The 14301-nt window shown below is 37.9% G+C and overlaps 2 protein-coding genes across 3 annotated transcripts; one reads left to right on the top strand and one right to left on the bottom strand.

Moving 5' to 3' along the window:
* Nucleotides 1-631: 631 nt before the first annotated feature.
* Nucleotides 632-3636, bottom strand: LOC147198976 (NFU1 iron-sulfur cluster scaffold homolog, mitochondrial). Its single transcript, XM_086122804.1, has 8 exons — nucleotides 3558-3636; nucleotides 3099-3187; nucleotides 2876-3011; nucleotides 2652-2718; nucleotides 2134-2245; nucleotides 1998-2061; nucleotides 1442-1616; nucleotides 632-1179 (listed from the first exon to the last, which is right to left on the bottom strand). The coding sequence occupies exons 1-8, from the start codon at nucleotides 3623-3625 to the stop codon at nucleotides 1111-1113; spliced, it is 780 nt and encodes a 259-aa protein (XP_085978930.1). The 5' UTR covers nucleotides 3626-3636; the 3' UTR covers nucleotides 632-1110.
* Nucleotides 3637-7164: 3528 nt separating this feature from the next.
* Nucleotides 7165-14276, top strand: LOC147198975 (transmembrane protein 150A). Of its 2 annotated transcripts, XM_086122688.1 has the most exons (7): nucleotides 7167-7424; nucleotides 8345-8392; nucleotides 8469-8531; nucleotides 8618-8685; nucleotides 9529-9659; nucleotides 10848-11025; nucleotides 12346-14276. In XM_086122688.1, the coding sequence occupies exons 1-7, from the start codon at nucleotides 7360-7362 to the stop codon at nucleotides 12531-12533; spliced, it is 741 nt and encodes a 246-aa protein (XP_085978814.1). In that variant the 5' UTR covers nucleotides 7167-7359; the 3' UTR covers nucleotides 12534-14276. The 2 variants fall into 2 exon arrangements, with proteins under 2 accessions (XP_085978815.1, XP_085978814.1); XM_086122689.1 differs by lacking the exon at nucleotides 8345-8392 and having other exon boundaries at nucleotides 7165-7424.
* Nucleotides 14277-14301: the final 25 nt, after the last annotated feature.

The following is a 14301-nucleotide window of genomic DNA, read 5'->3' as shown; positions in this document are numbered from 1 at the left end:
CGGGGGCATTAATGACTAACGCCTGGGTAACATTGAGCATTGTACAACGGCCCGCGCATTCATTTGTGTTATGAGTTTTGGCGTGGTTCGAGTTTTATTGGGGGGAACCAAACGTGGGAGTTTTATCAGCATTTTTTTTGATTGCGTCAAAACAAATCTTAATGTATGCCAATTAAATGCATATTTTGCCCAGTCTCTATACCCTAGAATAACAGGGGTCCACTTGGTGGATTACTATTCTAACCCAATTCTAATTGCAAAACAGTTGAATACTGTTTTGCAATTAGAATTAGAAACAGTTGAATACCGTTTTGTAATTAGAATTGGGTTAGAATCCCAGAACGAATGAACATACTGTATATAAACACCTTGTTCAGAACAAACAGGCAGAAACGTAATGGAATTTCATTCGGTTTCACAGACTGCATATAGCGTATAAAAAAAACATGTATTTTTAACAACTAAAACCTCCAATAAGCATGGACTTAATGCTTATGAGCTGAATGTCTAAATGTGTCACTGCATCGTTTGCACCATTGCAACTTCATCATTTCAATAAATCATTATCATGCCCTAAAATTGATGGGAAACAATTAATTGGGAGGGGTGGGGGCTTTAACAATGCACATAATTGTGAGTCAATGTGAAATTTATTATAATGCGGTGGACACAACAAATTACTACAGTACAATTAGTTGTGTTATTCTTAGTTAGAATACTCCCACATCTTTCATTCCTAATTTCCCAATAGATCATCTGTTTAATATCTCAAGCACGAATTACATCCTCGTCATTCTGCATTCAACTAATGCGAAAAACCTTCCAAAAATACAGTATACAGTGAAAATAAATACAGCAAGACATTTTAAGCCTTCAATGGCACAACTTCACAAAATGGACCTTTTTTTTGTGGGTACAATAAGAAAAAGTGTATAATCAAGCCACATTAGCTTCCTTACCCTATAGGCATGACATTTCTGTGAAGTAAAAACTATTATTTTATCTGTAGCTAGCAGGCACAGATAAACGCACAGCAACAGCCCTTCTTCGTTCCTCTCTTCCTTTTTCTTCTTGAAGATCAATCAGTACATTTGTCAATCAACTTTATGACTACTCTTGTAATTTGCGTTCCAGCTCCGAGAAAACCTTTGCGTTGACTTCGTCCACTTCATCTTCCACCTGTCCGGGAGTATGAAACCAGTATAATTTAAAATTGTGCTTGAAATTACATGATCTCGATATCGTGGATTTCACAAATAAACCTGGGTTCGCCGTGGTGTAAACCGCGAAACTAAACATGAAACAATTGAGTATTTAAAACAACATAACTTTGCCCTACAGTCTGCTAGATTAACGCTAACCCATCATGGAAAATGGCTCACAAATAACATCCCTGTAGCGGTTATAACTGAAGGAGCAAAAGATTGAACGCAATAGCTACCTGCTCCACCGCCGTAACTTCTGGAATGTAGAACTGCATCATGTTCTGAATGCCGTTCTTGAGGGTCACCGTGGAGCTGGGGCATCCTGTGCAGGAGCCCACCAGCTTCAGCTGCACCGTGCCGTCCACAAAGCCCTTGAAGACCACGTCGCCACCGTCCTCCTGAACTGTCGGTCTGCGGGGATCAGAAGAGAAAGAGAGACATGTTAGTCTCGTGATAGTTGATGCGGTAATGTAAATTTCCCTGAAATAACAAATGGGTGTGGCTGCTCATTTCATTTCAATATGAGCAATACAATTCATTCCATCACCAAGCTTTATTAAGTCCAATACCTCGTATGTATCAATGTTACATGCCTGCTAGGAGTACTTAAATTCTGATTACTTTGACTTCTCTTATCGCATTATTTTTTTGTCGAACCTGAAATTCATTATTCCATTGGGGAAAAAAATGATTTGAACTTGGAAGTTAGCAAATTCATTCTGTTCTCCTGCACTACCAGATATACATAATATAATATATAATATATATAACATCGCATCTGAGCTCATTTACCTGATTCTGGTGTCAAGAAGCTCCTTAATCATCAACACCACTTCGTCGTCATCTTCAGAGACACCTACATGTCACAAAATCGACATTTGAATAATTTCTCTCGCTAGCTCCTCCTCATCAGTTTTCCGAAACTCACTACTTTCTGGGTGCACATCTCCTGTTGTGATGGGGTCGCCGCTCTCAAAGAATTTGGCCATGGCTTCCAGAGCATTGCGCTTGATGTCCGTCCACTCCAAGTCCTCGTCTATCTGTTGAGGACACTGCAAGGTCATCCAAGTTCTCGAAATATTGGTGCCTGGTATATGGGTTTCTTAAGCTCAGTGAACACACCTTTATGAAATAAGTAAATAGAATGCAAAGAAATAATTGTTTTTATGTCAGATTTAAAAAAATATATATATTTTTTTTTGCTTTAATTCAATGGCCATTGTGCTGCTCCTTTTGGTGTCCGATTACACTGTACATACTCTTTCTCCACAGACGATAAAGAATATATGCCAGCGAGTATGGTTGTAGTATGGTCTACAATGGACCCCGGAATATTTGTGGGTTGGTGCCTGCAGATACACAGATTTGCTGATTTTTCTTCAGTAATGTTTTTCCATTTCTTATTTTTGCAGGGGAGCCAACCCCTATTTTTCTTGCAAAACTTACTTTTGTGACGGTGATGAAGTCCGGGCCAAAAAACACACTTTTCACTCCTTCGATTTCAAAGAGGTCTCTGTAGAAGATATGGATGTTGTCATTGTTATGTTATTGTTTGTTCTATCAAACTTGATTAATTCAGAAATGGCACAACAAGACCAAAAGTCGGTTAGGTTTGGCAAATATAAAACAGGAAACTAAAAGTTTTTTAAAAGGAGATAATTAATCCAAACCTAGCCAAAGATGAACACTCTGTTGAACTAAGAGAGGGAAAATCCAGTGTCCCGGTTCCTAAAACCGGCTTATCTGGGAGAAACTTCAAGCTTCTTGGGTTTGGGGTATCTTGAGTTAGGATGGAAACCTGTCGTACTAAGAAAAAAAAAAGAAGAGAAACGAGGGTCAAATAAGCTTTAAATTAAGAAAATGGCCGCCGGCGGTCAATCAACTGAATCTCACTTGGGACGTGTGTGCTTCTGTTGCAGAGTTCAGAAAGGACTTTCCTGCTTAAGTGCGTATGGTATGAAAGTCCAATTCGTTCTGGAAACCTTAAAAAAAAATACTAATATTCATTAATATACAGAATCGGCTCAAACCGAGATGTTTGTTTTGCTGCGCGTTGTTAGCAGTTAGCTTACGTATGCAATTTCAACTTGATCGGTATTCATGTAATTCAACCCTGAACGATTATAGCAATACACTCAATGAAGCTACAGGCGCTATTATAATTACTAGCTAAAATAACTGATGACTACACAAAGTGAAAACGAAACGTTTCAATTACAAAAACCGCTTCCTCGCAGCAGCTCGCTAAGGAGCTCGTTCGTGCAAGTAACACAACTAACTTGACCCATTCATCACGCCGCACGCATGAAGTGCTCAGCAAATTATACAATGTAGGTACTAGGAAGTTCAAACCGAATAAGAGTGGTATTTCTCGCCATCCGGAGCAAGGGGCAGAAAGCCCGTCTCATGTGCGCCGCCATCTTAACTGTTTTGAAAATGACGATGGTGACGTCAGCTACCTCCTCCAACGACCTTATATGACCATCAGAATAACTTGGTCACCACAGATTCGCGGCTAATGTTATTTTAGTTAATTTTTTTAACAACTAGAGTTATGTTATTCGTGTTTTTATATACATTCTAAATCAGATTTTTTTGGTCCGTTGATGTAAATTGAATATGTTAAATAAATGTATTAAAATAAATAACATTCACACATTAAAATACATGTTTTGATTTTAAAAGAATATTTTTATTTATGTAATTAATGTATTTGTTTGTGTTTTATATTTTAGATTTGGGATTTATTAATCTACAGCACTTTGATTTATTAATCTACAGCTGTTCATTGTTTTTAAGGGTCTCTGAAAAGTGATCGCAGTGATTCGTTCCTAAAAACATTCAATATGTTTGCAATACGTGCTGAAAAAATGTGTAAGAATTGAGAACAATTTGGGACAGAACTGTTGAGGGATAGCATTAAACTGTTTTCACCAATTTAAGTGTGGATTTTTGGGGCGCATCTGAAACCAAGCCCAAGTACGCATTTGAGCTTTCCAGCATTAGTTGGCCCTCCCCGACTGTAAAATACTGTGCATTATCATTCCAAACGATCCTAGCCTGCTAGTGTTGTAACGTGCTAAACTCCTGGCCTGCCAGACTGCCATGTCACATGGACAAACAAACACAAGACGCAAAAATGAATGAGTCAGTGATGACAAGCCCAGACCATAAGAAGCCAGCAGGCTGAAGGGCTAGCCATGCTAATTGCTAAGATAACTTAATATTTGTTTGTTTATTGAACATAAAACATATATACAGTAATAATTTGACAGAAAATAAGGTAGATAAAAAAAGTAAAAAGAAAGAAATCAATCTTCATTCAACACAGTTATGTTCAAGGGAGTAGGAAGAAGTAAAAAACTTATCTAGTCCTACCCCGTTATGTGATTGTATCTAATAAATCATTTTTATATCAATCAGAAAAGAAAAAAGTAAGAAGAAAGAAGTCTCCATTAAGGCTCATACTTTACCCTTAACCGTGATATTTTTACAACTTTTGGTTTGTATCGGGATTATATACTTCCACACCCTGGCACTCTTGTGTCAATTTTCTCTTGTATTCATAATGGATATTTATATACCTTTCTCTATTTATCAACTTAGTTCTGATTTATCATTATATTTAATGTTTTGAATTTATCATTTTAACTCTGATTGATGTAGGTTGTTTGTACTATTTTTTTGAATTTGTTTTTTAACTCAGCAAGCGATTTACTCATTTTCAGGTCCGTTTCGAGATTATTCCACAGATTAACACCTTTGATAGATACACTTCTTTGCTTGATGTTTGTTCTTGTTTTGAGTTTTTTGAATAAGTTGGTACCTCTTAAATCATAGCTGCTTTCTCGAATTTCGAAAAACTTCTGAATGTTTTGGCAGAGCAGGTTATTGTGTGCTTTGTACATTAATTGGGCGATTTTAAAGTCAACCAGGTCATAAAATTTCATCGTATTTAATTTGATAAATAGTGGATTTGTAGGTTCCGTATATTTTGATCTATTAATAATTCGAATTGCTTTTTTTTGTAGGTTGAGAATAGGGAGTGTGTTTGTTTTGCAGGCATTTCCCCATATTTCCACACAGTAGGTCATATATGGTAATAATAATGAAGTGTACAATGTGTACAAAGATCTCTTATTTAGCACTTCCTTGGTTTTGTAGAGGATCCCTACGGTTTTGGCTATTTTTCTTTTTACGTTATCGATATGTGGCTTCCAACATAGTTTTGAGTCTATTACTAATCCGAGAAACTTGGTTTCATACGCTCTTTCTATCTCAATTGAGTTTATCATAATTTTAGCTTGGTGTTTGATTGGTCTTGTGCCAAAAACAATTAACTTCGATTTTTTCAGGTTAAGTGACAATTTATTTCTGTCGAACCAGTTTTTTAATTTGTTTAATTCGTTTTCTACGGTTGTCAGGAGCTGTTTCAGATTTATTCCAGAACAGTAGAAAGTTGTATCATCAGCAAATAGGACACATTTAAATTGTTTTGAGACCTTGCAGATATCATTTATATATAAGATGAATAGTTTTGGACCAAGCACTGACCCCTGAGGAACTCCGTGAGTGATTTTCAGTTGATTCGTTTTTTTATTGTTGAGTTGCACGTACTGATATCTGTTTTCTAAATAACTTTTTATCCATTTATAAGCTACACCTCTAATGCCATATCTTTCTAGTTTTTTCAATAATATACTGTGATCTATTGTGTCAAAAGCTTTTTTTAGATCTAGGAAAACCCCAACAGTAAATTCTTTGTTGTCTATATTAGTGGCTAATGCTTCCACAAACTCCATAACTGCCATTGAGGTGGTCCGTTTTTCCCTGAAGCCATATTGATTCTCACTTAACAGCGCATGCTTTTGTATAAAGCTATCAAGTCTGCGAGAAAATAGTTTTTCGAATATTTTTGAAAATTGTGGTAGTAGTGATATTGGTCTATAATTTGTAAACCGATGTCTTTCTCCACTTTTATAGATTGGAATAACTTTAGCAATTTTCATTTTTGATGGAAAGATACCAGCTTTGAATGACAGGTTGCATATGTGCGTGAAAGGTCGCACTACATATTCTATAATCTGCTTTATTATTGTCATGTCAATATTAAAGCAATCAGTTGACTTTTTATTTTTAAAAGTTTTTATAATATTTGATACTTCTTCTTGTTTTACAGCAGTAAGGAACATCGTGGAGGAGTTTTTTTCTACATATCTATCTATTTCAAACAAGTTTGTTGGATCAGGAATTTGTTTTGCTAGGTTACTGCCGATGTTGACAAAATACTCATTAAATTCATTTATTGACACGTATCGTTTAACAGTGGAATTAAGTGCTTGGGTGATCAAGTACACCTTACTGAAAAGAAAAATAGCAAGAAATGTAATAAGTGTCTGGAGAGAAAATTAACCAAACTAACGCTTAACCAGAGCGGAATTTACGGCTACAGTACATCCATCGACCAGGAGGAGTGGCCTACAATCCTAAAAGTACATTCATATACAGGTAGTATGAAAGAGTTATAATATCAGGAATGTTATTTGTTTGTTTTCAAAATGGCTTCAATATTTGTCAACTGTGGGCATGTGAAGCCCTTTGAGACTTTTTTGTGATTAAGGGCTAAATGAATAAATGTTACTTGACAATATAGTACTGATTTTTGATTTTGACTGAGGTTTTAAAAAAAAGTTATTTCAAGGCTTGCCACATAGCTGAAATAATGTTGAATTGTTTCCGCCTCCTGTATACAAATTGCTTTTGTTGTTGTTTGTTTTTAATTGGAATGGAAAAAGTATTTTTGGGTTAACGGTGAATCATCTTGAACAAACAAGAAAAGACCAGTTGCCTCTAATCACCGTTTGCGGATTACGCTGAACCGAATGACGAAACCGACAAATGAACACAACAAAAGATAATGACTATCAAAAACAGAACGAAACAGTGACTCTGATTCCTTGCGAACAAACAGGTCTTCCAAGCCACGTCCTGCATCACGTTTGTTCTGTCACAGAGGCGAGGTGTGTCAGACGGGGAGGAGACGAACACGCGAACCAGAAGCTGACATCTCAGGCTTGATAAGAAAGCATGTAGGTATAAGCTCTGCAGCGGAGGGAATATTCACTTCACTTTTTTTTCTGTCCCTTTCTGAGACATGTGGCTCTGGATTTTCTTCCCTTTGGCCCTCTCGCTGACATCCTTCATCGGAACGTGGGCTGTGTAAGTACACCTAAGATGCCGACTTCCTGACGGTCTATCCGCTGTTTCCAATCACCATGCCTTTCACGCCAATGCAAATATTCATGTCTGGAACTGTCACATTACTACATGGTCGAAATATGGTGGTCGAAAATATACTCAGGAGGTGGCAATAAATAAATGCATTTTTTATATATATATATATATATATATACACACACACATAAAATGTCATTATTTACTTTTCTTGCATTCAAAATTGTGCTGAACAATTAATCGAATTTGAATCGACAACGTAAGGTTGTCGGCTGGCAGGGTAAATCTGATGTACGTTTGAATATTTATTTTTTTATTTATTTGGTGCCTAGATAAGTTCAGAGCTATGAAAAAAAAACAGCAACCGCAGATGAAATCACAATCGCAATATTGACGGAGGCAGGCGGCATCAGGATTGGATTTTTCTTTGAATTCAATTATGTTTAATTTAATGCACTGGCGTCAAAGTCAAGGTCCGGGGGCCAGATCTGGCCCGCCACATCATTTTACGTGGCCCGTGAAAGCAAATCAAACATGGCAACTTCCATGATGCTAGCTAAAATATGTACCAAATTTCAAATTGTCACATGTAATAAGTAAGACAGACATTGTAAGCATTTTCTTGTTGCCAAACACCTTATAACAGTAACTTCAACAAAAGTTGAATAAACTGTTATTCTTCATTTCTTTTATATGATTTCAGTCATAAGGCCCTCCAAGGGAAATGGTCACTTAAATGTGGCCCGCGACGGAAATTGGTTTGAAAATCCCGATTTAATGTAACATGATGTTCATTTGGTGCAATTCAACATTTTCAGCGTTTTATTTTTCTTTCCCTCGCTTTCTTTTACTTTTACTTGTCAGTATTTTTAATATGTCTCCATGCTTGTGGCGCGCACTTCCAGATATGGCTTAGCCTACTCCAACCGACATGTGTGCTCGCTCACGGACTGGTGAGTTTGATTTTACTGCTGCCAGCGCGGGCAGTGCAATGACAATAACAAATCATTTGAATTTTTTTTTTCTCAGGTGGGGGGAGAACTTCTGCACTGTCAATCACACTACTGACTGCTGTAAAGTGCCCACCATAAGGTAACAACAATATATCCAGTTTTATCATGTACTATGTTATTATAAGAGAGCTGAATATGAAGTGATGCAAAAATAAAAACCTGCAGCACAAGTGGGACATACGCCCCGGAGAATTCCCTTTTCACAGCGACCATCAACGCCGGCTCCTTTCTGTGTGAGTTCACCGGCTCGAAACTTGAGGCAATACCCCATGCAGTGCATCTGGAAAGTAGTCACAGTGCTTTTACTTCGTCCACATTTTATCTTATAGCCTTATTGCGTGATGTCAAAACTCAACACACAATATACGATAATGACAAGGTGAAGAAAAAACTAAAATTTGAGTCCGAAAAACAGATAAATAGTCTTAACCCCTTCCACGTACAAACAATGATAACCTATAACGTGATAAGATGTCCACTGGAGTAACTGCTGTTCTCTGAAAGGGTTAAAATAGACTTGAATAGAACAGAACATACCAGAACCCAACTGGAGATGTTTGAGGAAGGGCTGGCTGGCTCCAAAAGTAAAGTGCGTTCCCCCAAAAATATTTGATGTTAAAAATGTAGCGAAATGAAAATTCTTGGACAAAAAAAAAAAAAGAAAGAAAATTAGGAGGCCAAAAATGAAACACTAAAAGAAATTCTAATAATGTACATTAAAAACTGACAAAAGAATTCCATGGCTGGGTCAAGCCCGTCCAATTTTGGGCTCATTTCTCCATGTTTTTTTTCTTAGCCACAAATGAGTATTTTTTGGTCACAACTAGTATTTTTGTGTACCTGATAGGTACTTCATAGCCACAAATGAGTATTTTTTTGTGCACATTATACCCACTGTATGGCTACAAATTAATGTTTTGTGGGCACAAATGACCTTTTGGTGTTTACGTTATATCTATTTCATCGCCACAATCATATATTTTCTTTCCCGTGTTATGTTTGGCCCTGTGTACTTTCCAGACGCACAATATACTTAGAAAAACAAACACTGTTGATATGAATATCTACTTTTGTAGTTTTGCTCTTCTGCATATTCCACCATGCCCACATCATGGAAAGAAATGCACGCCAAGCCACCATAAGCAGGTTTGCGCTGGCCTTTGGCGTGGTGGCCTCCATGGGATCATTCGCCGCCGGAAACTGTAACGTAAGTTGTGGTACAGATTGCTAGCTACTTAGCTAGTCCGACAAAGACATTCACCAAACGAATGTGCTCATGCGGTTCTCCCATGTGTTCGGACATGTCATCATTCCTGAGCTGCAGTATGTAGCCAGGCTTGTTTTGCGCAGTAAAAAGTGCACAGTGGATAGACAGGAAATACAGTGCTCTTCAAACATTTTTGTATAATCCTCGCTCTACAAGGGGCAGGGTGTTCCTTGAATAATTGACAGTGATTTTCTCCGTTTATTTTAGAGAACTACTGATACCATATTTCCTTGTCGACTGTGGTGACAAATTGCGGAAAAATGCACTTGTGACAAGACTGGTTATTCATGCTATGTGTAGTAACAAATACTGTTATGTGATAGTCAACATTTATGTAAGACTGCAGAATTAATACTAACTACGTGATAGCACTGTAAGCAGATAGCCACAGATGTGTTTTTTGTGTGTAATAACAACGCAATAATATAGTAATGAGTTTCTGAAAAATATTTCCTTGGCGTATTTAATTATGTATTTAATGTATGTTCATAACACACAATCCCTAAATTCACATGGACAACTACGGCGTAGTCACAGAATAATGGAATAAGAACAATGTAATAACATAGTTATGAATTTCTGAAAAGTACTGCTTTGGCCTGCTTAAATATGCAGTACAGTAACGGAAGTCAGAGTCACTGAATTCACATTAAAACTACAGAGTGCTTCTGTATTAATGTAGTAATAATTATGTGATAGCGGGAATAATATGTGTGTAACAATGTAGTAAAAGCCATGTAGTAACATAGTAATCAGTGCTACCCACCTGGTCACTGTCTTTATGCTCAGGCCAAAGCATTGGCTGCTATAAAAGTATTACTGCGGCGCCATCTTGTTCTACTTGATGTCAAGGAATTGCGGATGTTGAAGTGAGTTGAGGTGCTTCATATGAAGCGCTTGGCCGCCATCTTGGAACATCTGTCGGCAGTTACAAACCTTTTTAGGTATGGGTGGGCATTAATTACTTGCTATTGCATGTATTTCTAGTTATAGTGCTCTTGTGTTACGATACTGTATTAGTAACAATGTAATACTTAGTAATAAGCCGTGTGTGTGTGTGTGTGTGTGTGTGTGTGTGTGTGCGTGTGTGTGTGTGTGTGTGTGTGTATGTGTGTCTTCCACCACCAGCCTGGGTACCTGACCCTGCTGCACCATGCGGGGGCCGGGGTGAGCTTCATGTGCATCTGCTGCTACACGGTCCTGCTCACCGCACTGACTGGTAGATGTCTGCTGACGGGATACGAGAAATTACTCTACCCGTTGCGCATCATGTCCACGGTGCTACAGATCATCCTGACTATCTGCTGTATCCTTTTTTTCAATCGTTTTTATTAGTGAGTCTTCAAATGTGGTACGACGGCTCCCCCTAGTGCTGTGCCAAAGAATCACTGAATTCCAACTTCAAACTTTAAATGAAATAGACTTTTGGGGAATAAAACCTTTACGTCGTGTATTATGCTGCTATATTTTAATGATGGTCGCACTTGGAGAGCTAAATATTTTTTGAAGTGGTACTTTGGTGTAAAAACTTGGAGAGGCAGTACAAGCGACAATGCAATGGAGTCATTCCGTGGTGTTGGAACAGGATGTGTGCAGGCCTGACCAACTCTGGTGTGAGATAGCGTCATCCTGTTGACAAAGTGGGCCCGCCTATAACAGTGGCGCGTATCGTCTCAACCAACCTGGGTCACATTTCACCCATAATCATTTCACTGTAGTCTTTTTAAAATGCTGCATTACTGTTGGACAAGCCAAACGTGAGCGTGGGAACTGGAAAATATACAGTTCATATTTGATAGAATTATGGCTTTTTTTAATATAGTACTTTTTTCCTCAAAAATATATTTTCTCAAAGAGGATGACAACTTTTGATTAAAAATAGTCGAAAATTCGTTTTCTTAAAATTATATGTAGAATGAAAAAAAAAACATGAAAACAATTAGTTTTTTTTCTGACCAAAAAAAATCGTTTTTGTTGAAAAAAAAAAAAGAAAATGTTTTGTATGACATTTTTTCTAAGAAAGCAAGAACTTTTTTTCCTCAAAAATACCGCTGGGGCATCCTGTGAAGGAAACATTCTCAAAAATACATATGTTACAGAAAAAAACAAAATTAAATTATATAAAGGGTGAAATCACAAAAAACGACAACTTTTTCCCCTCCCCCCAAAAAAAAACTTGAAAAAAATGTGAACTTAAAAAAAGTAAAATTTTCCAAGATAAAATTTTTTTCCCAACAAAAACCTTGCCTGGAAAAAAAAGAATAAAATGCCAATTCTTTTCCCCCCAAAAATATTTTTTCTCCAAATTATCACAAAAGACGAATCCTTTCACTTTCACAAACCAGTTATCATATATCATTTGTTCTAAACAACAACAACATTTTTTAAGATCCTATTAGATTTTTTTATTTTCGTAAAATTGTGAAGATCTATTTTTAAAAGTTAAAAAAAAAGTTTTTGGGTGTTGGGGGTTGGTGGGTGATTAATATAAAAATGAAAAAAAAAAAACTCCCAAAATGAGAAAATGCGGTTCATGATTACAAGAGCATTTGGCAATAATACCGTGCAAGTTCCTTGAATTCCGAGCCCGAATCCTTGTTAGCCCTTAACACCAAGCCTCACTCAGACACTTTCTGCTTCGCCCACCATGACTACTACTACGTGCACCTGTCGGCTGTTTTTGAGTGGATCCTAAGCACCAACCTGGAGCTTTTCGAGCTCAGCTACATCGCGGAATTCAATTTCTTCTCCACCTACATGCTGTCCAATCTGTACAGCCAACGCGAGGAGGAGAGACCCTTCATGTTGGTCTGACTGATGTACAATTATAACCACAAGGAGGCCGCACGGGTCCAGCCCGAAAACTGGTAGCCGGAACTTTGACTGTATGAGGATTTTCTCATGGCTGACTATTGATGTCCATGTTCATTCATGTCTAAACTCGCACTGTGAAGATGACTCATTTCGTATTGATGCCTTTAATCCCTCGGATGTCAAAACAGGAAAAAAAAAAAAAACGAAAGCCCCGGGTTGCTAGGATGTTGCAAACACCATCCTTGGTGGATGTCGTCATCCTGCTCGTCAAGGTGTGGACAAATATTTGGATGACATCATGTGCTGAAACCAAACGCCCACTGTACTGTGAGTGACAGTATTTTTTTATGTAAAGCATGAGTCATTCAATACTAAGTGTACAGTGACATCTTGGGAGTGACCCGTTACTCCTTTCTCAAGATTCGAGTTGTTAACTGGCCGGTTTTGCATTTTGGCTCGCGAGCAAAAATTTTAGGTAGAAGTGACAATGAGTGAGGTTTGGCAGATAGTAAACAATTCAGAAAAACATCTTCAAGTTGTTTACTGCCACTCCCAGCTGTATGCTAGCACAATGCAAAACACCATAGAAAGGCTAATGAAGCTAGCATTAATGTTGGGTTCTTAGAGCTCTTTCAGCAACTGATATTGGACCATATAGAGTGCAGACAGATATAACAATACTCACAGGCATGAAGACACGAAGACCAATGTCTATTGAATTGAAGCAAAATACGTTTGGATTCATGAACTTTCTATTTCGTGCTGGAGTCTATCTCAGCAGTCTTCGAGCGATTAGGCAGATACAGTACTGTATACCCTGAACTGAATTGGGCGCCAGCCAATCGCAGGACACACAAAGACGAACAACCATTCACACTCAAAATCACACCTCAGGACAAGTTTAGAGCAGGGGTGCCCAACCTTTTTTGACCAAAGATCAATTTTACAATCAATCAACCTCCCGCGATCGCGCATACGCACGCATGCTACGATGAGTAATAGGCATCACAAAAGTTTGTGAAAAGCAAATCACGACGTACCTTAGTCGAGACCTGTCGCGAAGGCATGGGACAGCGTGTTCACGATCGTAGCTCACGTGTACCGTTTTAAAATGCTTCTCCGGGCACTTGAGATTCCCATTCTCTACCCGTGCCCTCGTTAAATCGTACATGAAACACACTCTGAATGAGAATAATAATATCAATAACAGACGCAACAGCTCTGATCGATAGCTGCGATTCCCAGACTGCTAACAGCTAACAACTTCCGGTGATGCGGGTCACGCAGCACCGGTGCTTAAAAGTGACCTGCTTTTTAAAATGTTCTGTTTTTAAATACTTTTATGAATGTGAGACTGATAGGATGCTGTTTACTAACACAAAAATATATCATATTAATAACACGCACACAGACACACAAATGTTTTGGATAGGCCCTCTGCCCAATAGTTGAATTGCAAGCATGCTCATTGAACTCAACAAACATGTAACTCATGTCACTTTAAATACAAGCAGGACTGAACAACTTCATCAAATATGTGCTGCTTATTGAAAGTGAACGTCTGGGCGTCCCGACAAAACTAACTGCAGCTCTGCCTACCTTTTGGTTTTAATATACAGCTTTCCATAGTTGATAGATGACATTTCAGACTGAGTAGTCTGGTCTCATTTGAAATTGTTAGGTGTGGGTCAACTCAAATTTCCAGACACGCCCAAATATGTGATTAAACCAGTGAATGTGAAAGCACTTGTGAGATGCCTGCTGGTAC

Source organism: Hippocampus guttulatus, chromosome 10, assembly GCF_054856545.1.
Source record: "Hippocampus guttulatus isolate MCC_2025c chromosome 10, RoL_Hgut_1.0, whole genome shotgun sequence".
In the NCBI taxonomy this organism is placed as follows: Eukaryota; Metazoa; Chordata; class Actinopteri; order Syngnathiformes; family Syngnathidae; genus Hippocampus; species Hippocampus guttulatus.
Note: the sequence above shows the minus strand (reverse complement) of the source record. Positions and strands in the feature narration are given on the sequence as shown.